The 24,864-nt window shown below is 44.6% G+C and overlaps 1 protein-coding gene across 1 annotated transcript; it reads right to left on the reverse strand.

The window, feature by feature from the left end:
- Nucleotides 1-3,851: 3,851 nt before the first annotated feature.
- Nucleotides 3,852-23,533, reverse strand: LOC309551883 (cystatin-like). Its single transcript, XM_082252598.1, has 3 exons — nucleotides 23,245-23,533; nucleotides 17,318-17,431; nucleotides 3,852-4,007 (listed from the first exon to the last, which is right to left on the reverse strand). The coding sequence occupies exons 1-3, from the start codon at nucleotides 23,440-23,442 to the stop codon at nucleotides 3,930-3,932; spliced, it is 390 nt and encodes a 129-aa protein (XP_082108724.1). The 5' UTR covers nucleotides 23,443-23,533; the 3' UTR covers nucleotides 3,852-3,929.
- Between the last annotated feature and the right edge of the window lie 1,331 nt (nucleotides 23,534-24,864).

The raw sequence follows: 24,864 nt of genomic DNA on the forward strand, positions 1-24,864 counted from the left end.
TGTGACTTCACTGATAATCAGGACACCAATAATCAGTGCCCTTATTTTCAGTGTACATGTTCCTTTTAGAAAAGCGGGTTATCGGATCTCTTCTCCTCTCCTCATGCTATCAGCATCGGGAAAGGAGTGCTGATAACTGCCTTCTATGTACTTCCATGATCCACTGTGATTGGACACAGCTAATCACGTGGTAAAGAGCCGCTAATTGGCTCTTTACCTCAGTCTGTGATCAGCAATGTCCTCCGGGCATATGAGGCCACGTTGCTAGCGCGATCACAGGTAGCTGTGACGACCTCCCAGAATTAGCCGGCTACAGTGCAGTTAGCAGTGTGTTAATTAGGGGTTGGGCATTTATCTTGTGGGTGTGGCTGAGGCCTAAAAAAATTCTCCCCTTTACTATCAAAGCCCTCCTTTACCATCAGTGCCCCACTTTAACATCAGAGCCCTCCTATACCATCAGAGCATCCCCTTTACCCTCAGAGCCCTCCTTTACCATCAGATCCCCCCCTTTACATCAGAGCCCTCCTTTACTCTCAGAGCCCCCCTTTACATCAGAGCCCTCCTATACTTCAGAGCCCTCCTTTACTCTCAGAGCCCTCCTTTACCATCAGAGCCCTCCTTTACCATCAGAGCCCTCCTTTACCATCAGAGCCCTCCTTTACCATCAGAGCCCTCCTTTACCCTCAGAGCCCTCCTATACCATCAGAGCATCCCCTTTACCCTCAGAGCCCTCCTTTACCATCAGATCCCCCCTTTACTCTCAGAGCCCCCCTTTACCATCAGAGCCCCCCTTTACCATCAGACCCCCAACTTACAGAAAGAGCCTTCCCAGTGCTGGAACTGTGCATGGTGGGGAAGGAGAGGAGTAATGAAGAGACCATTTCTAGATCAGACATCACAGGGTAGATGTGGAGAGGGCTGGGCAGATGGAAACAACATTGAAACAACAATGGTTCTACTTACAAGCTGAGAGATCAGGAGGTACTGCAGTGGAGCAGATTAGTCTGTGCTGGGACTCCGGGCACAAGACTGCAGTCATGTGGCAAGCATGAAAGGAGGTTGAAAATACAGCGGGAATGTGTCCATGATCGGGTCTAATTTCCGGGACTTTGGCTGGGACAAGGACACGCCCAAAATTCACGAATGTCCCGGCTAATCTGTGACTGTTGGCAACTATATTAGCTCCTGTCTAAGCTGACCCTAGTATGTGTATGCATGAATATGAGTTAAGAATTTTGATTGCAAGCTCCTTGAGGGCAGGGACTGAGGTCAATGTACAATATATATGTAAAGCGCTGCATAAATTTACCACGCTATATAAGTACCTGTAATAAAATAAATAAATAAAAAGTGCTGATATTTGCTTCACACTGCCCTGTCACCGCAGCTCACTGCAGCGCAAAACTGACAGCTGCCCACACACTAATGCTGGCCATATACTATACAAAAAAATTGGCTGAAAGTCCATCATTTGGAAAGTTCTTTTGTTTTTTTCGGGCAGGTAATGGGCACAAATCGGTAATCAGTTTTGACATTATTGAGCTAAAAAAATAAAAGACAAGTTTGGACATTTTCTGCCGAACAAATAATAAATTGAAAAGTTAATGTATTTGTCATCTGAACTGTTCGCACTAGGTATATGTAAAAAAATTAACAAAAAACAGATTCATTTATGTCCATTGCACGATTTATTGGTCAGTACATGATGGCACTAATGGCACTATCGTTTGCTCTCATGGCCGAGTGTGTACGTTTTTCGAAAATTTGTTTGAACGATTTTTCATATAGTGTATGGCCAACATAAAACAGAGTGTTTTGCATACAGGCAGAGAAAAAGAGCCCTATGAGGTTTAAGACAGGTTTTTTTTAACTAGGGTTCCTCCAGAGGTTGCTAGGTGTTCCTTAAAGCGGTGTTCCAGCCTCCCCCTCCAAAAATTAAAAGTCAGCAGCTACACATACTGTAGCTGCCGACTTTTAATATTAGTACACTTACCTGTCCTGAAGTCCAGTGATGTCGGCGCCGCAGCCGATGTTTCTATCGCCTGTTGGGTGCTGCCGCCGCCATTGTCGGTGAGGGAGCCTGGCAGTGAAGCCTTACGGCTACACGGGCGGGTCCCTAATGTGCATGCGCGAAGCGCGCTGCGCATTCAGATTGGCTTGGAGGCGGAAGAAGGAGGAGGTTGCCAAACTTTCGAGGGACAGCGCCGCGGCGCCGTCTCCCAGAAGTGGGGAACGGGTACCTGTCAAAAACAAGTACCCATTCCCCACTCCCCCCTGAAAGGTGCCAAATGTGGCACCGGAGGGCGGGGAGAAAGCAAATGAGCGGAAGTTCCACTTTTGGGTGGAACTCCACTTTAAGCAATGGGCAATTTCAACCTGTCAGACATGTTCCCACTGACACCATTTAGCAATCTGTAGCACTGCCCCCATGAGGGCTGCAGCATTCTTTACCTTCCTGATCCGCCTGGGTTACCGTTAGCAACTGCATGCAGAAACTTAACACTTTACTTTCCCGCTCAGTCAATGAACAGTCTAGGGGTTTTTGTTGTTTTATTATAAATAGGGATGGGAGAAGGGAAGAGTGGGATACTCCAGAATTTAACCTTTTACAGTTGATGAGGACTTCTATCTGAAGTTGCAGCAAGGCTGCAGTTTCATCTTGCCACTAGGTGAATTTGAGGTAAAGTCTCTATAGTGAAGACTTGATTTAGCTTTATCTTCAGGGTACTTGCCTAGCATCCCCTTTCCTTCCTCCAGCTGGCACCCGTCCTCTGACTACTCTACTCTGGGGTGGCCCCCTTCCTGGTCAGGCCCTTAGACACGATCCCCTATACTCACGATACAGTTTTTCCAGGTTCTCCAGTGTCTCAACCCCTTCTAGTCAGCTCTCCTGGGTTTAGCGTCTTCCTTCCTGTTCATCAGGCCGACTACCTGTGACCATACACCAACTGCTGCAGCAAAGGAGACAGCCGCCACCCTCCTTCCGGGACTCTACTCACCAGCCAAAGACTCTGCATGTGCTCCTGTCTTTTATACCACAACCCACAATGCACCGAGACAACCAGTCTGTGCCAATCACTGGGGCTGTATCAAAGCCTGTGTGTCCATTGGTCAGGTTTCCTCCACTGTCCAACATGCCTCCCTACTGGGCCAGTGGGGACACTCCCCAGACCAGATGAATCACACACTGAGCACCATGAGCAGAACTAACTCACAGATCATGCTCCCTGTTAAACAAAGAGCAATATAGAATTTGCCTGCTGCTCCTCTGATAGGCAGACAGAGCCAAAACTATACTCTCTATCCAGCTCCTACCTAGGAGGGTGCTACATATCTATAAGGAGGTAATTTTTCCCAATGACCACAAGTGTAAGGTGCATTCTTCCCACTGACTATTTACACTAATGTATGACTGAGTTGTATATATTGTGCTGAAAAGGTTAAGAAAGGCTGCTTCAGGCTCCATTCACATTAGTGAGTCTCCAAAGTCACACGATTTTCAGTGTGACTTTGGAGTGCAACTTTGATGCGACTTTTGGTGCGATTTGATCCGGTTTTACACTCCATGGATCAAAGTCGTATCATAATTTGCACCAAAATAATGCAGGCACCTTTTCAAAGTCACTGCGGCTTTGGGTCGCATCGATTTGAACAGGTGCCATTGAAAAGAATAGGGTTCGACTTCATCATTGGAAGTCCAAAATGTGAATGGAGCCTCAAGGTTTGTTAGATTTGTTCAGTCTTTTTGGTGATATAATCAATAAAAACAGAGCTAGTGCTTCTTTCTTCTAAAAAGAAATGTTTTATTCTTCATTAATGGACAAATTAGTTATTACATGAGAATACCAAAGTTATCGTAATTTCATTTTTATTTATTGTAAGTATCAAAGTAATCAATCTTTAGCAAAGCTTATTGTTGTGATCAGGAATCAGTAGCATTTAGTCTCCTTCATTTCATTTTGTTTCAGCCAGGGAACAGAAATAACTTCAAAATGGCAGAATGTAGTCTGCAAGAAAAAAAAATGAACACATAAAGATAAGTACACAGTGAAACAGAAACACACATACACATATGTTGATAAGTTAATGGATCAGTCTACCCAAATCTAATTGTTTCAAATTTAGGCTGGCCATACACTATACAATTTTCTTATTCCATATCCTTTCAATTTACCTTAAACTATGTAGTGCAAGGGCCTGCCTGACTGCATACAAATTGAAAGTGTTTAGGTTTGACCCTATATTACATGGTTTTGGTAAATCTAAAGGAAAGTTGAACAAGAAAATTGTATAGTGTATGGCCAGCCTTAGTAGCTGCTAAAGTTAAACAACCCCATGGTCCCATATTTCTTTTAGGGGCATTATTGGTAAGACTTGGGTTCAAGAAGCCAGGGCCTGAACATCACCTTAGAGCTGACCTTGATATTTACTTTGCTTTTAAACATGTATGCAGATAAATACAAATAAGTGCATTAGAGCCGGTTCACATTGCCACGACTTGTCAGGCGACTTGGTCGCCTGACAAGTAGCGCTCCATTCTGTGCAATGGAACCGTTCTAATCAGAGCGACTCAAGTCGCTCCGACTTAGAAAAAGGTTCCTGCACTACTTGGGGGCGACTTCAGAGCGGCTTGCATTGACTTTTATTAGAGAAGTCGTTTGCAAGCCGCGATGAAGTCGTGCTGCACGGGGCGGCTTCAAAGTCGGGGTAACTTTGAGTCGCCCCAGTGAGAACCAGCTCTTACACTGCCTGGCCAAAAAAAAGTCGCCACCTGGAATTACCTAAGCAACTAACTAAACTAAGCATGCAGTAATTATCCTATTGGACAGTTACTGCTAGAGTTGCCACCTCATCCCTTTAAAACAGAACACATATAATTACACAGGTTCTGAGGCTAATTTAATGCAGAGAAGGCTCCAAGTGAGTTTTAATTACCACCTTAATCAGCCACAGAACTGTGTAATTAATGTGTTCTGTTTTAAAGGGATGAGGTGGCAACCCTAGTTACTGCATGTAAGAATGAGGTCAGCTGACTACCTGAATATACTGAATAACCAGGTTATTTATTCCATCAATAGATTTTTCTTCCCTGATGGCACAGGCTTATTCCAAGATGACAATGCCAGGATTCATCGGGCTCAAATTGTGAAAGAGTGGTTCAGGGAGAATGAGACATCATTTTCACACATGGATTGGCCACCACAGAGTCCAGAACTTAATCCTGTTGAGAATCTTTGGGATGTGCTAGAGAAGGCTTTGCGCAGTGGTCCGACTCTCCCATCATCAATACAAGATCTTGGTGAAAAAAATAATGCTGGACGGAAATCAATCTTGTGACATTGCAGAAGCTTATCGAAACAATGCCACAGCGAATGTGTGCTGTAATCAAAAGCCAAAGAAATATTAAAGTGTCTGACCTTTTTTTTGGTGGCGACTTTTTTTTTGGCCAGGCAGTGTATATTGCAGCTTACGAGTCCTTAGTTGTAGTAGGTGCACTAGTTTCTCCTTTATTCTACCAGTAACATACTTTCTGTCTTAGGCCTCTTTCACACAAGCAGATCAATCCGATCCGCCTCTCGGTTTTTTAGATGGGCCTGATCGGAACCTCCATTCTCCTCAATGGAGCGACGGGTGTAAATGAACATGTGTCTCTTTACACCTACTGAGATCCAATCTGATCAGCTAAAAACAGATGGATGAGGATCCGTTCCCCTTTCGTCTAGCGGATAAGATTGGATGAAGAAGCCAGTTGTATGGCGATCCAAGTATAATGCCCCATATACACGTGCAGATTATCTGCAGACTTTTGTCTGTAGATTTACCAAAACCATATAATATGAGGTCAAACCTAAACACTTTTAATTTGTATGCAATCCGGCAGGCCCTTGCACTACATAGAAAAGGTAAGTCTGCAGACAAAAGTCTTCAGATAATCTGCACGCAGACTTGTATAAAGTACTCGAAATTTCTACTTGAGTAAAAGTACAAGTGCTCGATCAAAAAATTACTTGAGTAGAAGTGGAAGTGCTCGCAGAAAAAGTTACTTAAGTAGAAGTACTAAAGTATTCAACATTTTTTTTACTTAAGTATTGCAAGTAGTTTTTTCAAAAAATTTGCTACTTAAGTACTAAAAGTAAAAAGTACCAGTAGTTTTGAAAAAAAATTTCTACTCAAGTACTGAAAGTAGAAGTACAAGTACTGTGTTATGTAGTTATTAAAGAAAAAAGTCAAAAGTATGAACATCATATTGTTTTTATTATTTCAAATGATTTATTCAAATGATTAACCTGTGTTTGTTAGTAGTTTCTTGATGCACTTTAAGCGCTGTAGCACCATTTATTTGTTTGTTTCATATTTTCTTTTTATTGGAAAGATTTGGTATAGCAGCTTTTATTATACACAGCCTTTATTTTCGTATGCGCTGATTTACAAATGACATTATACACATTTTTTTGAGCTTTATGCAACCTGCCATCTACTGTTCTGGCAGTGGTAATTTTTTTAAAAGTAACGAGTAACTATGCAGCACAAAAAAAAAATACTTGAGTAGAAGTATCGAAATCATCGAAAAAATGTAGTGAAGTAAAAGTAGAAGTAGGAGAAAAAAATTCTACTCTAGGAAAGTACAGATACCGCATTTCGGTACTTAAGTACAGTACTTAAGTAGTTCTACTTCGTTACTATACATCTCTGTCTGCACGTGTGTACGGGGCATAAGAGAGGAGCCCAGGTTGTGACGTCAGATAGCCTCCGACAGCCGGATGGTGTGGTGAGCCCTCTGATGTGTCACAAAGAAAATGCTGTTTATTTGATTTTATCTTGTGAGTTCTTTTATTTAGGGGCATTTTAATAAGGTTTATTTTACAGAGAACACTATGAGTTGCATTTGTATTCCATGTGGTTTGTATGAGGAGTACTGAAGCAGTTGGGAGCAGTAGATCCAACAAAGGGGAGATGTTCAGATGGATTGTTGGGAGTTGTAAAGCCTGCAATTAGCAGGAGTGGGGTGAGAGCACAATTCACCTGGTGGCGGTGGTATGTTATATTTCATTATTTCTATGAAGATTGAGATATACAAGGCAGGGGATAATAGATTATATATAAAGAGACTTTTTTGTTTGTGTAGTTCTTTTGAAAGTTTATTTATGTGTAAGATATATGTGTGTAATGAATTCAGTGGCACTTCACTATATAGGACGGATGGCACATTAGGATTGGATGGCAGTAGGGATATAAACAGAAAGGTGGTCCATTTACCTCGGACCGCCCATAGAGGTAAGCAGGGTGTGTCTATGGAGCGGACACAGACCACCCATCTGCCTGCTCAGGAAGGATCAGCGAACAGATCCCCCGCTGAGTAGCCCGACTGAAGGCCCGTACACACGATACGAAAATCGGAAGTAAAATTTCGTCCGACTAACGATCTGACGATTTTCGGATTGTTAGTATAGTACTTTCGACAGCCGATTACGTATTTTCAGATGACAAAAACTGGATGTGCAGGCTATAAAGTATATATTTTTTAGCGTACGTCAACACAACGTCTGATTTTCGTTTAATTAGTACAGTTTTAGTCCAAAAAATTGGTAAGAGCAAGACTAGGCATGCTCAGAGAGAAAGAACACATACAAAACAATTCAACACATGACATCACTTCTGAAGTTGAATTCTGTCATATGGGAATTTTCGTATGAAAGTAACCTCTTCACTTTCCATATGAGATTAGCATGCAACAAAAAACTAAAGAAAATTCGTCCAATAATCTGATTGTGTGTACGAGGCTTTAAGGTGACAATGCTCACGCATTGTACTCCATCTATGGAGGTGCAGCAATGTCCCCCTATGACAGGAAGTGTGTCCGGACTACAGAACATCTTCCCATCTCCAAAACAAAGGGGAGGGGGTGTTCTGTAGTTCACAGAGATAGCTGATAAGACTGCAATGCAGGCAGAGAGCACAAGAAGTTGACTTCAAATTTAGCAGGTTTCAGTGCCAGTTTACACATGCAATGTCAGAAAGCGCACTGCTCTGCAAATCACATGCAAGGTCTGTGTAGGTCATGCAAGATTGTATGGCTGTATTTGCATGACATTCGGACCAAAGTCGCACAGGACCCTTTTTTTGGTCCACACCAGAATCGAATCGCATGGGTGTTCACATCTATGCTATCCGATTCATGTCCGAATTGACAGTTTGCACTGCGATATGCAAACTGATCTGGGGGTGTCGTTAACTTTGTATTGACACCCTTAGCGATTTGCATATGGCAGTGTGAACTGCCTGCGAGTCGGGTGCGATGCGGGAACCCGCAGTGGATTCGCAGGGATCCCGCATCGCATATGAGTGAACCGGCACTCACAAGTATTTTTTTTTGGACATTTGCACTCTCGAATATATATATATATACCAAAACACTTTCAAACACCATAACAAACCGCCCCTGCTCCAAGCCTAGTGTCAGTCTGCCAGGTTTACACTTTGTATTCAGGTGCTGGCAGATATAGAGTACATCTCACTCCAAAATGTAATATAACATGCAGATACCGCAACACACTGTATTCAACTCTAATGTAAGGTGAATGAAAACCTGGCTTCAGCTCGGGCATTGGGCTTAATTGTAGCAATCAAGCCCAATGTAGGTGAAACATGTCAGAAGGGCGTGACTGATGGGCTGGGATCTGAGCCGAAGCCAGTTTTTTCATTCACCTTACATTGGAGTTGAATACAGTGTGCGGTATGCATGCTTTAAACCAGGGGTCAAGTCCTGGGAAAAAAAGTGTGGGAACTCACCCAGGATCCCCCCTCGACATAACAAAAAAAGTGCCTAAAATGGGCCATATTCTGTGGTAAACAGTACAAATATCAATATTTTAAATTATAAACATGTAGATAGCGCTATTAGCAATGTGTGTTTAAGTTAAACAAAAGTCAAAAGCCATATTTCTCCATTTACAAGAAGGTCAGGTTAATATAACCTAGCCAACAAAGAACATCAGAGTCTGCAGGATTCCCCATTACAATGCAAGGGAACTCTGATATAAAGAGGAATTCTGCAGATCATGCTCTAAAAGGGAACTCTAATATAAGGTGACCAGAGACCACTATATATCAGAGTCAACTGCATTCCCCTTTACATCAGAGTTCCCACTTACATCAGGGTCTGCAGCATTGCCCTTTACATCAGAGCTCCCCTTCACATCAGCGTCCACAGAGTTCCCCCTTGCACTGTAAGGGGGAATCCTGCAGACTGATGTAAAGGGGAATGCCGGGAACTCTGATGTAGGGGGGACTCTGGTGACCAAAGACCACCTTCCGCAGAGCGAATGCACTAAGGAAGGGGGTGGGTCCTGATATAAGGAGGAACCTTTGTAGGTGGTGCAGGTTTTTAAGAATTACATTAGATGGTGAGGAGGCATCATAATGCTTCCTTGCCACCTAGCAAACACCCTCTGAAAAGTGATCCATTGTGGTTCACTCTTCAGAGGGCAACACTAGTGTACCCTAATTTACAGCAATGCTCCTCAAATGTGTCACTCCAAATGTGCTTGGTATTAGTCCCAGTTCACATATATGCGATGCGGGAACCCTGCAAATCTACTGCGGGGTCCCGCATCGCATTCAACTCGCAGGCAGTTCACACTGCCATATACAAATTGCTGGGGCTGCCAATACAAAGTTAACCACATCCCCAGATCAGTTCGCATATCACAGTGCGAACTGTCAGTTCCAACATGAATCGGATCGCATGGGTGTGAACACCCAGGCGATCTGATCCTGGTGCAGACCCAAAAAAGGGTCCTGTGTGAGTTGTGTCCCAATGCAATGCGAATTCAGCCATACAATTTGTATGGCTGAATTTGCATCGCACACACATCACATGTGATTTGCACAGCAGTGCCCTGCACATCACATGTGAGGTCTGTCATTGCATATATGTGATATGTCAGAGACTGAGGACGTGATACAAAAGATGGTCAGAGACTGCAGACATGATAGAAGATAGAGGAGCACAAGGGGGGGGGGCAAGGAAAGCTGAGAGCACTGAAGGGCACGGGGGGGGGGGGGGGCTGGAGAGAATTAAGGGGGGTTTGGAAAGCATTGCAGGGGGGTTGGAAGGTGCAGGAGTGGAGAGCACTGGGGGGGGGGAGGGAAAACCAGGGGGATGGAGAACACAGGGGGAGGGGGCGAACTGGAGAGCACTGGGGGGGGGACTGGAGGAGCCAGAGAGCATGGGGGGAGATGAAAAGCACTGGGTGGGGGGGCTAAAGAGCATGGGGGGATTAAAGAGCAGGGGGGGTTAAAGAGCACTGAGGTGGGTGTTAAAGAGCAGGGGGGGGCTAAGACACTGGGGGGGTTAAAGAGCGCACTGGGAGGAGGGGCTAGAGAGCACTGGGGGGGGCAGCAAAATAAGTTGTATAGGAGGGGGATGGGGCAGCTGCATAAAGAGGAATTGATCTTTCCATATTCCTCCTGCAGCCACCGAATATGGAAAGATCAATTCCATAAAGATCAATTCCTCCTAATGCAGCTGCCCCATCCCCCTCCTATCCAGCACACAGAAGGCTGCACAGCATGACACCAGGCACTTACCTTCTTTCCTCCGCCGCACCCCCCGCGAACTGAAGGAGCTGTCACAGTGGCACTGCAGCTTCCTTCACACAGAGAGGCGGCCCGGCAGCGCCGTGCAGGACACCGGCCTGACACCCGGCCCCCCGCCACCGCCACGCCACTGCCCTGGACTGCCCACAGCACCGGCCCGGCTCCCCTGTGTTCCATGGGAAATGGTAAAGTCAGTGGACTATTTTTTCAGTTTCGGGTAGGCGAATTAATCCACCACAGTGTTCCCAGCCTGTCACCATCTATTCACATTGAAGGCAGGTGACCAGGCTGGAATTGAATAGCGCGCTGCGGCAGATTAATCCGCCTACCCGAAACTGATAAAATAGTCCACTGACTTTACCCGCTCCTGTGGAACGCAGGGGGCTTGGAGACATTTTTTTTCTGCACAGCGGGGGGATTGTGGTTCCCCCGTGACAGCGGCCCTGCCTGCAGGACGCGGCTGGCAATGGGAACGGCGTTCCTGCTGTGAAAAAAGTGCGGGGACGCCGTTCCCATGCGTTCCTGCAGGACTCGAGCCCTGCTTTAACCACTTGCCGCCCGTCATATAGCAAAATGACGACGGCAAAGTGGTTGCACTATCCTGACTGGCCGTCATATGACGTCCAGCAGGATAGACCGCTCTAGAGCGGCGATAGGTCGTGCGGTGTGTCACTCTTACTCACCGCATCTCCGATCCCGGTAAGGAGCCTATGACGTAGGCTCTTTACCATGTGACCAGCTGTGTCCAATCACAGCTGGTCACATAGTAAATAGGAAGTGTCGTTGATCGGCTTTCCTCAGCTCATCCCACCAGGGATGCCCACACATGGTCACCAGGGATGCCAATCAGTGCTCAGGGAGCCTGCCAGTGCCCTCCTCATCAGTGCTGCCCGTCATTGCATTCTATCAGTGCCGCCCACCAGTGCCTATTATTGCCATCTATCAGTGCTGCCCCCCTATGCCCATCAGTGCCGCCTATCAGTGTCCATCAGTGCTGCCTATCAGTGCCCATCAGTGCTGCCTATTAGTGCCCACCAATGCTGCATATCAGTGCTACCTATCAGTGCCACATATCAATGCTGCATATCAGTGTCGCCTATCAGTGCCCATCAGTTCTGCATATTAGTGCCCCATCATCAGTGCCACCCCCATCAGTGGCACCCCATCAGTGCCTCCTCATCAGTGCCTGTCAGTGCGGCCTCATCAGTGCTCATCAGCGCAGGAACAAACGTATTTATTTACAAAATTTTATAACCTAAACAAAAAACTTTTTTTTTTCAAACTTTTCTATCTTTTTTTATTTGTTTAGCAAAAAAAAAAAAATACTTGCGGTGATCAAATACCACCAAAAGAAAGCTCTATTTGTTAGAAAAAAAGGACAAAAATTTAGTTTAGGTACAGTATATGGCCAGCTTAGTTTTTAAACAATGTAATACATAATGTGCTACACAAAAAACACTATATTGTCAAAAGTATTGGGATGCCTAACTACACGCACAAGAACCGTATTGGTATCCCGATCTTAGTGTGTAGGGTTCAATATTGGATTGGTCCACCGTTTGCAGCTATAACAGCTGCAACTCTTCTGGAAAGGCTGTCCACAAGGTTTAGGAGTGTGTCTATGGTAATGTTTAACCGCTTGCCGCCCGCCCGCCGTCATATGACGGCGGAGCGGAGCGACCATTATCCTGGGCCGCCGTCATATGACGGCGGCACTTTAAGCAGGGCAGGCGCGTGATCGCGTGCGCGCCGCCCTGCACTGCCGGTGTCGGGGTGTCCCCGGGACACCCCCCGTCACCGGCAGGGGGGAAACAGCCAATGGGCGTGGCTGTTTCCCACGTGATCGGCTGTGTTCCAATGACACAGCCGATCACAATGAAGGTGCCCACAAGATGACCGCGCATGCGCGATCGGGAGCGCGCAGCGCGGTCATGTCGGTGGCACTGTGTTCCGTAGGAACACAGCTGTCACCGGCGGTAGTAAACAGTCACTGACAGTGACTGTTTACTATGTGATCGGCTGTGAATCCATTCACAGCCGATCACAAAATGTAAACAAAGAGCAGTAACTCAGTGTTACTAGCTCTTCTCTCCTCATACAGTTTCCAGTATGAGGGGAGAAGAGCTAGAAATAGTGAGTTACTGCTCTGTACACATGTCACAAAGTAAAAGCACACAAATAAAGGTCCCCACACAGTCCTCAGCCCCCCCCAATGTCCCCTGTCACCCAACAGTCACCTCATCAGTGCCCAGAAATTGACACACATAATGTTCACATGTGAGCGCAGCGATCGCAGGCAGAATCACTGCGATTCTGCCCGCGATCCGGAAATCATTGCAAATTCCGGGACGCCTGTGCGTTGCCCCTGATTTGCAATAGCACCCCAAACGCTGTGCGATGTTGCCGCCATTTCTGCCTGCCGAATCGCGGTAACATCGCGCAAACATCGCATGACGCCCAAAAAAGTACAAGAGTTTCTTTGGAGCGTCATGCGTTGTTTGCGCGATGTTACCGCAATTCGGCAGGCGGAAATCGCAGCAACATCGCACAGCATTTGGGGTGCTATTGCAAATCACGGGCAACGCACAGGCGCCCCGCTATTTGCAATGATTTCCGGATCACGGGCAGAATCGCAGTGATTCTGCCCACGATCGCTGCGCTCACATGTGAACGTAGCCTAAAGTTCACCGGTCACCAGAGACTGCCATCAGTACCGCCGTGCACCATCGCCCGTCACCTGTCACCCATCAGTGACCATCGCCCGTCACCTGTCACCCCATCAATCACCGTCACCTGTCACCCCATCAGTCATCGTCACCTGTCACCCCATCAGTCATCGTCACTTGACACCCCATCAGTGATCGTCACTTGTCACCCCATCAATCATCGTCACATGTCACCCCGTCAGTGATTGTCATCTGTCACCCCATCAATCATCGTCACCTGTCACCCCATCAATCATCGTCACCTGTCACCTCATCAATCATCATCACCTGTCACCTCATCAATCATCGTCAACTGTCACCCCATCAGTCATTGTCACCTGTCACCCCATCAGTCATTGTCACCTGTCACCCCATCAGTCATCGTCACCTGTCACCCCATCAGTCATCGTCACCTGTCACCCCATCAGTCATCGTCACCTGTCACCCCGTCAGTCATCGTCACCTGTTTGCCATATACATGCAATCACTTACTGACCGCCTAACGACTATATGCGTTGGCCATTAAAAGCTAAATACTGGGGTTATGGCAGCAGATAGCCCCCATAACCCCGGTATTTTTTGAAACGGCGGGCGGTCGGCTTTCAGATAAGGGTGGTCCCAGTGGCGGATTCGCCGCGGAATTACCCTTACGGTGCAGGGGAAGAGGTGCCCCCCCCCCCCTCCTGCCGCGTCCCAGACGTTTTCCCAGCTTACCGGACCCGCCGGCAGCGGGGAAAACTATCCGGTCCCGGATCCTCAGAGACAGGAAGTCGAGTGAGGGCAAAATGGCCCTCATTCAACTCTATGGTCTTGGAGGACCGGAGCTACGTCAAAAGACGTTGCCTAGCAACCGGTTTAAAGGGCCGCTTTTTTTTTTGCTTTTTTTTTTTCCTCTTTCAACAATTTTTTTTTTTTTTTTTCTTTTTTAGTGTAGTTGTGAGGTGTGAGGTCTTTTTGACCCCAGATCTCACAATAAAGAGGACCTGTCATGCCTATTTCTATTACAAGGGATGTTTACATTCCTTGTAATAGGAATAAAAATGATCAAAACATTTTTTTTTTTTAAACTGTGTAAAAATAAAAAAATAATAAATAAAATAAATAGGTAAAAAAAAAAAATTAAAGCGCCCTGTCCCCGTTAGCTCGCGCGCAGAAGCAAACGCATACGCAAGTCCCGCCCACATATGTAAACGGTGTTCAAACCATACATGTGAGGTATCGCCGCGATCGTTAGAGCGAGTGCAATAATTTGAGCCCTAGACCTCCTCTGTAACTCTAAGCTAGTAACCTGCAGAAATTTTTAAAATGTTGCCTATGGGGATTTTTAAGTACCAATGTTTGGCACCATTCTGTGAGCATGCGCAATTTTGAAGCATGGCATGTTTGGTATCTAATTACTCGGCGTAACATTATCTTTCACATTATGGAAAAAAATTGGGCTAAATTTACTGTTTTCTTATTTTTTAGTTCAAAAAAGTGAATTTTTTTCAAAAAAATCGCATTTGGAAGACTGCTGCGCAAATATGGTGTGATAAAAAATATTGCAACGATCTCCATTTTATTCTCTAGGGTCTCTGCTAAAAAAATATATATAATGTTTGGGGGTTCAAAGTAGTTTTCTAGCAAAAAAAATGATTTTAGCTTGTAAACACCAAGTGTCAAAAATAGGCCCAGTCTTAAAGTGGATAAATAGACAACTTTGTGTAAAGCGCTACTTGGATGTGAGGCCTATGTATGTGGCCAGGCTGTGAAAAAGTGTTACACATGTGGTATCGCCATACTCAGGAGGAATAGCAGAATGTATTTTGGGGTGCAAGTTTTGCTATGTACATGCGATGTGTTAGAAATATTGCATAAATGGACAGCTTTGTGTAAAAAAAAATGTGTTTTCATTTTCTTTCCACATTTTCCAAAAACTTGTGGAAAAAAATGACATATTCAAAAGACTCATTATGCCTCAAAAATTATACGTTGGGCTGTTTGCTTTCCAAAATTGGGTCATTTTATGGGGGTTTCCATTGTCCTGGTGCTCCAGGGCCTTCAAAAGTGCGATAGGTTGTCAGGAAATGATATGTGTAATTTGTGCTCCTAGAATGCCGGACGCTGCTACTTGGATGTTAGGCCTCTGTATGTGGCCAGGCTGTGAAAAAGTCTCACACATGTGGTATCGCCATACTCAGGAGGAGTAGTAGAATGTGTTTTGGGGTGTAGTTGCAAGTATACATGTGCTGTGTGAGAGAAATAACCTGTTAATACGGCAATTTGTAAAAAAAATAAAATAAAAAAAAATAAATCTTCATTTTGCAAAGCATTGTGGGAAAAAATTACAACTTCAAAAAACTCATCATGCCCCTTATTAAATACCTTGGAATGTCTACTTTCCAAAAAGTGGTCATTTGGGGGGTATTTGTACTTTCCTGACCTTTTAGTGTCTCAAGAAATGAGATAGGCCTTCAGTACATCAGGTGTGATCAAGTGTGATCAATTTTCAATGATTCGCACCATAGCTTGTGGACTCTATAACTTTCACAAAGACCAAATAATATACACTTACTTGGGTTATTTTTACCAAAGATAAGTAGCAGTATAAATTTTGGCCAAAATTTGTGAAGAAAAATGACTAATTTGCAAAATTATATGACAGAAACAAAGAAAAATGCGTTTTTTCACGATATTTTCAGTCTTTTTTTATTTATAGCACAAAAAATAAAAAACCCAGTATTGATCAAATACCATCAAAAGAAAGCTCTATTTGTGTGAAAAAAAGGACACAATTTTTGTATGGGTACAGTGTTGCATGACTGAGTAATTCTCAGTCAAAGTGTGAGAGCACTGAAAGCTGAAAATCGGTCTGGGCAGGAAGGGGGTGAAAGTGCACTGTAGGCAAGTGGTTAACCAATCTTCCAGAGGCACATTTGTAAGGTCAGGCCCTGATGTGGATGAGAAGGCCTGGCTCTCTGCTCTAATTCAACCTAAAGGTGTTCTGTCGGGCTGAGGTCAGGACTCTGTGCAGGCCAGTCAAGTTCCTCCACTCCAAACTTGCTCATCCATGTCTTTATGGACCTTGGTTAGTGCACTGGTCCAAATCATTTGGAGGGGGGGCGGGGGGGAATAATAATGTGGGGTTGTTTGTCAGGGGTTGGGCTTGGCCCTTTAGTTCCAGTGAAGGGAACTCTCAAGGCGTCAGCGTACCAAGACATGTTGGACAATTTCATGCTCCCAACTTTGTGGGAAAAGTTTGGGGATGGCCCCTTCCTGTTCCAACAGGACTGCACACCAGTGCACAAAGCAAGGTCCCTGAGAGGTGCCCTCCACAGCGCAGTGCTCCAGTGAGCACTGGTAGGGCAGAGCAGAGAGCCAGTGACTGACATTTACTGGCTCTCTGCTTACAGTTCATTGAGAACTGAGCAATCAGCAGTCTTTGATCACTCAGTTCTCAGTCTTAGAAGCGGTGGGGGATAGATGCAGCATCAGTTCGATGCTGCATCAACCTAGGTGGGTATAAAACCTATACTTTTATATAGATTTACAACCACTCTAAGAGTTTTAACTAGATACTCCGAACTTGATTAAAACCAGTTGGATTAGGACATGCAAGTTGAAACAGAATCTGAGGATAGTCTGAGATGAAGTAGTCCCAGTTCTTAGAATGCACACATTGATATGCATGTCAGTTTGTGCAGCAGAGCCACCATTCACCCTAATGTCATGTGGAGGGTGACATTTACATACAGCACAGATTAGTGCTACAACATACTTTTGTGGAAGGAAGAAGGGACACGCTTCTCTACAATGTCACTGGTAATACGCTGTGCCCTGTGTATATAATACGCTCTATATACCCATAGCAGTGATGGGCCATCATTCTCCACATCTACACATGGACTGTCAAGCTCTGCTCCTATACAACTACTATATATAAGAGTTTCTATACAAAATGTACAGTAAGCATTAAGAAATATATATATATTCATGTTTAAGTATATATTTCAGTTTGCAAAGTTTTACAATACCTTACAAATGTAGGGATCCGTATGAAAAGCACAGTCCTCAGGATTTGAGGTTGGTTTTATACATTCAGTTCGACCAATATCAACTTCTATAACATATTTGATTCCAGTAATAATCTTAAAAAACATAGAGAGGATGCATGTAAATATTTATACAAATACAATATAGAAATTGGCACTGTATGCTAACATTTTCAGCAGCATTTACAGGGTTAAAACAGGCAATGAGGAGGCAACATACCGCCTGCTAACCGCCCATCAAATGCCTCTGAAAAGAGATCCACTGCAGATCTCGTATCAAAGGGGTGCAAATATCTGCTGCACATCTAAAGGTAGCTTTTTACTCCTACATCTTAGTTGCTCAGCTCACCCTGCTCCTTCCTCCCAGCAGTGACTTGGCACACTTCCAGTCCTCCAACCCCTAATGTGAACACAAAGCAAGTGCTTTGGATGGGACAGAGACTAAGCTGGTGTGAGGTAAGGACTCAAGTAGAACTGAAGGCAAATGTTTTGGCTAAGATGGAGAGGCGGGTGGATGATGCCACAATCTTTACCCCAGCCAATCAGAGGAAGCTTTGTATTCATTCAGAAAATACAAAGCTTCCCCTGAATGGCTGAGCAGCACTCAGCCCAACTTGATTTTGTTCTGGGAACAGGATGGGAAAATCTTGTCCCACATCCAGAACACAACGCTGTATACTGTATGTAGCTAAGGCTATATACAATCAGGACAGCTGCTGCATGAGTTAGTAAAGGTAATAGTTTGTTTGGGCTGGCTTGGTCCAAACAAACTATTTAAAGCTTGCGAAAACCTGGAGTTAATGCTGGTTCACACTAGAATCACATAGGAAAGCGCTCCACATTCTTGTGCGATTCCTATGCTGTTCAGTATAATGCGATTTTCAGCCCATCATTTAAAAGGGCTAAAATCGCACAGGATTGCACCAAAAGTAGTGCATGCGTAGTAACCAGATTGCATGGTATTGCACTACCATGTGATTCTGTGCAGGCAAATGATGTTTACAATCTGCGTTTGGGGCGTCATTAGGATTACATTGACACGCAGTGTGTTTTGAACGCAGGAAACAGGCATGGAACGCAGATTTCATGCACCGCGTTCTGGTGTCAAAGGGCCCATAGGCTGTAATACTTTTATGTACCTTCACAGCTGGAAGACCGTGTGTGAGGTGATCTCTAATCCCCGACTCCAGCAAAAGAGACAAAGCAGATGAAATAAGGGAACAAATGTAAATATACAAGCTTGCACGGTTATAATAATATAGGACTGAATAGTTATTTCATACACTCAGTCCTATCTGGTGCTGCTTATTGCTATTTTGAGGGACAACTTTTGCAAAACATTGGAATGAATATAAAATCTTTATCTACAAGATACTTAATATGGCATTATATGTGCTTTTATTTTTTAACTTTTTAGTTAGAACTTAGGTTAGGATATACAGTACTTTCAGGGCACAAATAGCACAACACTAATCAGTGTCAAAGTCCAACACTAAGACAAAGTCAACAAAGAGCTCCTGTACACAAATTACTTTTGGGCCCTTTTATCTGTAGGTATATTATTTGTACGGTGTTTGTCCTTAAAGTGTTAGTAAACCCACAACAATAAAATCAGTCTGTATATGCAGTAAGAGCCGGTTCACATATATGCAATGACAGACATTGTGAATGGGGAGCAGGTGTGTTAAATTTGGTGTTATTGCTCTCACTCTCTCATACTGGTCACTGGAAGTTCAACATGGATGTGATTTGCAGTGCACTCCTCTGCAAATCACATGCAATGTCTGTGCTATGCAAATTCAGCCATACAGATTGTATGGCTGAATTTGCATTCCATTCGGACCAAACTCACACAGGACCCTTTTTGGGGTCTGAACCAGAATCGGATCACATGGGTGTTCACACCTATGCGATCCGATTCATGTCTGAACTGACAGTTCACATTGCGATATGCAATCTGATCTGGGGGTGTCCTTAACCCCGTATTGACACCCCCAGCGATTCGCATATGGCAGTGTGAACTGCCTGGGAGTTGAGTGCGATGCGGGAACCCGCAGTGGATTGGCAGGGTTCCCGCATTGCATATGTGACGTGTGAACTGGGACTAAAGCATGGGTGTCCAACCTTTTGGCTTCTCTGGGCCACATTAAGTGTAGAGAAATTTTCTCGGGCCACATATAAAATATATACTATAGTTAAGGTATACAAGTAATAAAATGCTGCCGCGCCCCCTCCCCGCGCCGCCGCACCCCCTGCACTAATTTAACACAACTAGAGGATGATCAAATGAAATGGAATCAGTATACAGAGATTTACTTCTTCTGAGAGATATTAAAGGAACACTCTAACCACCATGACCACTTCAGTGATTTGAAGAAGTGGTCATGGTGGTAGGAGTCAGAAACACTGCACATGCTCTCCTCCATCCCCCCCCCCTCCCCTCCGAGGCAGCCTCTGCCTACCGTTAGTTGGAAGCTGCTGTGGACATGCCCCCGACCCGACTTCCTTCCTCCCCAGCAAAAAAAAATTGTCAGGGGGCAGTGGGCCGCATGTGGCCCCCGGGCCGCAGGTTGGACATGCCTGGACTAAAGCATGCTTGTTATACTCACTGTGGAACCTAAGAGGTAATCCTTTGCATTGGGTATAAAGGCTGTTTGATCCTGTCTTCTATGATCCTCCTCTTCTTTCACTGTCTCAAAAAAATAACCTGATATTTACAGAGCCAGGGGACAGCCTGCACATGCTCAGTTTGGTGTATATTGCTAGAGAGTTTTTTTCTTGGGAGAGTGCATGTGATCAACACAGGGCCAATGAGCACTGGCCAGACAGGATTTTTACCGCGATTTTTACCTCGATTTTTAACGCGATTTACAGGCGTTTTTTGTGCAGGCGTTTTTAGATTGAATAGAGACCAATGGAAAATGCCTGTAATCTGCCCAAAAAGAAGCTCATGTACTTTTTTGAGCGTTGGGCGTTTTGCTCACAGCGTCAAAACGCTCAGATGTGAACAGGGGCCATTGAAATGAATAGGATTTGTCTTGTTGGGCGTTTTGAGAGCTGATCCTAGAGCAGAAAAACTCCCCAAAAACGCCCCAAAACGCCTACATGTGAACGGAGCCTAAAGTATAACTAGAGACAAAATATTTTTTTTGTTTTAAATAGAGTGGAGAGGCATTAGAACACCTGTCAGTTTTTATTGCTGTCTGTGACCCTGTTAGGGTGATTCAGCCTCTCTAATTGTCTTGTTTATCATTATCATCGAAAGTAAAAGAAAATCCCAAATTTTGGGTTGTCTCCAGAACAGTAATAGAGAGGAAATCTTCCAATATGGACAACAGTTCTGGTGACCCTGGTGACACCCTGGGATTCCCTCACTTTGTGAAGGGAAATCTTCCCTATGAAACCTGACAGGGGTTATAAACCTCCCTTACACTATCAAAGCGTAGCTATGGTCAAAATGTAAAATCATACATTAATTTCCATATTTTATTTCATTTTTTTCTAGCCTACATCTATTACTCTGTACAATCTTGAAGTTAATAAACTTACTTTATAAAGATCCCCATACATGTACTTCCTTGGATTTTGTTACACATATGCTCAAGGCCCTGTGAGTAGGCAATGCTGTGTGTCACACGTTTTACAGAGCCTGCCTTCTGAACTCCAGAGGTGCTCAGAGGTGGAGTTTCAGGAAGCGGAATGAGCACAGGAATCACAGCTTAGAGGCGGCAAGGTACCATGGGATATATAGTTCTCAGAAATTGAAAGTAAACAGGAGAGGAGAAGCTGCAAAGCATGCAGGGAGAGTGATGCAGAGTTCAGAGCCGAGGAGGGATGGAAGCAAGATGTTGACAGCCTGTAAAAGAGAGCTGAACCCTGCACACTGTGCGTAGCACACCCCTGAACTCTGCACTCTGTATGTAGCACACTCCTGAACTCTGCACTCTGTATGTAGCGCACTCACTGGATTTATTGCTCCTTTAAAACCATTCTACGTGGTTCTGCCAAGATGTGTGGTTGAGTTCCTGCACCTATTTTCTGAGAAAAAAAGTCCTGAACAGGTTTATTAAGTCTTACAAATGCAACCAGCCATTTGAGGTAAACCATAATGCAGATACTGCCCACAATGAAATTGAGTTTTACACCCCTGGTCTCACCCAACCCTAGATAATCCCCCTCTAGCACACAGCAAGTGATTAACAGCCTCAGCTGTGCATGTTTCCCTATGAGACTGTGTAAAGGGGGGGTGTGTCCTTTCCCTCCACTCAGGTCTCTTATTACACTCACCTCCCTGCTTTTATGCTGGGGAGTGTGAGACTTCAGATCCCCACCTCCTGCCTTTTGGAGCTCAGAATTGCTGTGTACTTTGAACGAATATAAGGGAGAGAGCGCTGCAGATAAACAGGTCAAACTTACCTAAAGACACTATTTTTTAATGATATAGGAGCAGGGTAGAACCTTTGTCAACTTTTGTGTTCCTGTCTCTGCAACAGTTGGAGATTTTACATAGCTTCCCACTGACAACCTTATTACAGGGATAGAAAGTGATGTCAAATCTCCATCATTGAGATTATAGACAGCAATTAAATCCCGATGGAAGGCTCTAACCTTTCCCTAACCCTGTCCAAAGCTAAAAAAATATATTTTTTGAGTAGTGACTCTAGCTGAACTTTGGGGAAAATTCTAAATTACCCTTGCAATTGGCGCTCTCTCCACGCTGCAAGGGTAAATGCTCATTTTTGTTTAGGGTACCTTTTATAGGCAGTTTTACTTACCTTACCCCTCAGTACCCCAGCAGTCGGTGCTAACCTCCCTATGATGCGGTGGGCTGTGACTGGGCCCTTATGGCACTTTTCCACTGCAAGTACCGGCTAGTACCGGCTCGGCTCTACTCGGCCCTGCTTGGCCCGGTTTGCTTTTCCACTGCGGTACCGCATGGTATAGTGTCGGAACGGTTCGGTACGGTACGGTATAGGTTTGCTTTTCCACTAAAGTAGTACTAAAGTTAAGTGGGTGGGATAACAACGGGGTGGGTGTGATTCTCTGACCAATCAGTGGCTAGTAGTGACTGCATGCAAAGGATTGTGGGATATGGTACCAGTTTGGTACCTGTTGGAACCACAATCGAGTAGGTACTGTTTTTTCAGAGCCGTACCGTTCGGTTCCATGCAGTGGAAAAGCAAACCTATACCGTACCGTACCGAACCGTTCTGACCCTATACCATGCGGTACCGCAGTGGAAAAGCACAAAAGCGTGCCGAACCGGTACGGTTCCATGCAGTGGAAAAGCGCCATTAGTGTCCTCACTTACAATATAGGTCTGCAGGTCCTGGTGCTGGTCAGTGAGCCTGAGGCTGATGGGTTGCCAAAGAGAAGCGATTAGAGAGACTAGTTGCACATTATAGGGTAGGTAAAACTACATTTAAAGGTACTGAAGACAAAAATGTGCATTTAACCCTTCCAGTGTGGGGGTAGCCCTGCTTCAAGGGTAGTTTTGAATATTTCCCGAAGTTCAGTTTTAAATTTTGAGAATGACTATTCTGAAGCTGCATTAACCCTGAATTTTTATATTGCATTTTTTGGATGCACCAGGTCCTACTGAGATCTAATAATGTTGCAGGCAAAGTACATACTGTACATTTGAGTAGCACTGCGTCTGAATGCAAAACTCTGCATTTGTAAGCAAAGTCCATTTACAAGAGACAGTACCAACGTATTACCTCCATTATTTTAGAGAATCCATGAAAGAAAAGACAAGATATCTCTGCAGATGCCTGCTGGCAAAAGCTTGTATATAAAAGTACTGTGCTCTTTTATTGAACATGTATAGTATGCCTGTAAACGGTAATTTGTCATGCATCTCTGACTCTCAGTAATTGAAAAATCCTTACTCGTTGTCCCGCACTGACCTGTTTCTGGACCCTGTGTATCTTGGACACTCGATTAACATATATGTCGTTACTGCCCTTATTGTATTCTTGTAGGGCAAATTCCAGAGCCTTCTGTGCACCTTTATCCCGTGCATCCACATCCTTCGAACCTCCATGGGCTTTAACAGATACTGCTATCAGCACCAGCACGGCCAACAAAGAGTGCAGCGTCGCCATTGTGGCACCGATTGTAATGGGAGGGGGAGAAAGAGAGAGAGAGAGAGAGAAAACGCAGCTCCACCACCCGACAACTAAAAACAACTGAATACATTTACTGAATTCAAAGTGCAGGTCATTATCCAAATGTTGATTTTCCTAATTCCGGACAGGACACACCAGATGCCCTCTATGCGGTTTGCTGCTATTTTGCAACACAAGCAAGAATCATGGTACTTTAAAAACCTATTCATGTCAGAGGGGCTGTTCTTATCAGTATAGTGTGTCACCCTGTATTCTGAATATATCCTGAACTGTTTGCTATCACCATAAGGGCTTATTCACAAGTACTTAGAAAATGCTATGATAAGATGCATACAGCATATATAGTTGTAAGTATCTGAACACAGCACTAATGAACCCTATAGGCCCTTATACACAGCTGCGCCCTGCAGCATACATTTGCACTACGTTTGGCATCCAAAAAAAAAGGACACAAGTGTGTCCAAAGCCATGTATTCGCCCATAACTTAGGGCTGATTTACACCAGAATCAGCAAAAAGTAGAGCAGGCGCAACTTTTAAATTATGTCACACAAAATTACACAGTACTGCAATACCATGCATTTTGGTGAATGCAGCGCACATGCATTTGCAACATGAGTATGAAATGCCATTAATAATTAATGGCACCAATGCACAGCTAACGAGGGCAGTGCGGTGAATGCACACAGAAACATGTTTCCTGCACTGCAATTGGTGTGAATGAGCCCTTAATGAGGAATGCATGTAAATATTTGTACAATATTTACATGCTTACTGGCTTACAGTGTAATGTCTGCCACCACTGCTCAGGGTCAATATGTAAATATGAACAATGTGGAATCAGCGGTGTTAATTACACAGCCACACTATTAAACTGACATGTCCGCTGTGATGGCTCAGCCAATCAAATTCTACACATACAAAATTGTCTCTTCCCACCTGCGGTCAGGAGCAGACCTGATGCGGACAGCGGACCGCAACACTGTAAAATGATTCTGGCTCCAATCCCAACATATCCCAATCAGGTCCACTCTGACAGACAGCGGGAGAAGCCATTTCTACCTGCACAGAATTTTATTGCCCAAAAAACAGTTTCTCCCATCAGCCGTAAGAGCGTACCTAATGATTTACTGACTGCCAGTTTAGTGGCAATATTGGTGCCCTTCGTTGCTAGGGTGCAGGCGGCAGAAGCTGCCTGTGTTCGAGCATCTAGCTGAGCAGCCGTGGTGGTGAATATAAGGCTGTACCCATGTAGACGTTGATAAAATATTATATGAATACAGCATATGGAGCACTATAACGTATTTCCTGAGTAGAAAATTGCAGTGCCATGTGAGTGAGCCCTAATACAGGCCTCGTTACAGGCTAGCGACTCAAAGTGCTAGAGCAAGATGGTAAA

Source organism: Pelophylax lessonae, assembly GCF_965119305.1.
Source record: "Pelophylax lessonae genome assembly, chromosome: 3".
Taxonomy (NCBI): Eukaryota; Metazoa; Chordata; class Amphibia; order Anura; family Ranidae; genus Pelophylax; species Pelophylax lessonae.

Excerpts from the sequence above, each read along its gene's own strand:
- LOC309551883 (XM_082252598.1), bottom strand. The coding sequence starts at position 23,442 with ATGGCGACGCTGCACTCTTTGTTGGCCGTGCTGGTGCTGATAGCAGTA. Across the intron at positions 17,432-23,244 it reads TACACAGGGTCCAGAAACAG|ATTATTACTGGAATCAAATA; the intron begins GTCAGTGCGGGA and ends ATGTTTTTTAAG. Across the intron at positions 4,008-17,317 it reads CGGATCCCTACATTTGTAAG|ACTACATTCTGCCATTTTGA; the intron begins GTATTGTAAAAC and ends TTTTTCTTGCAG.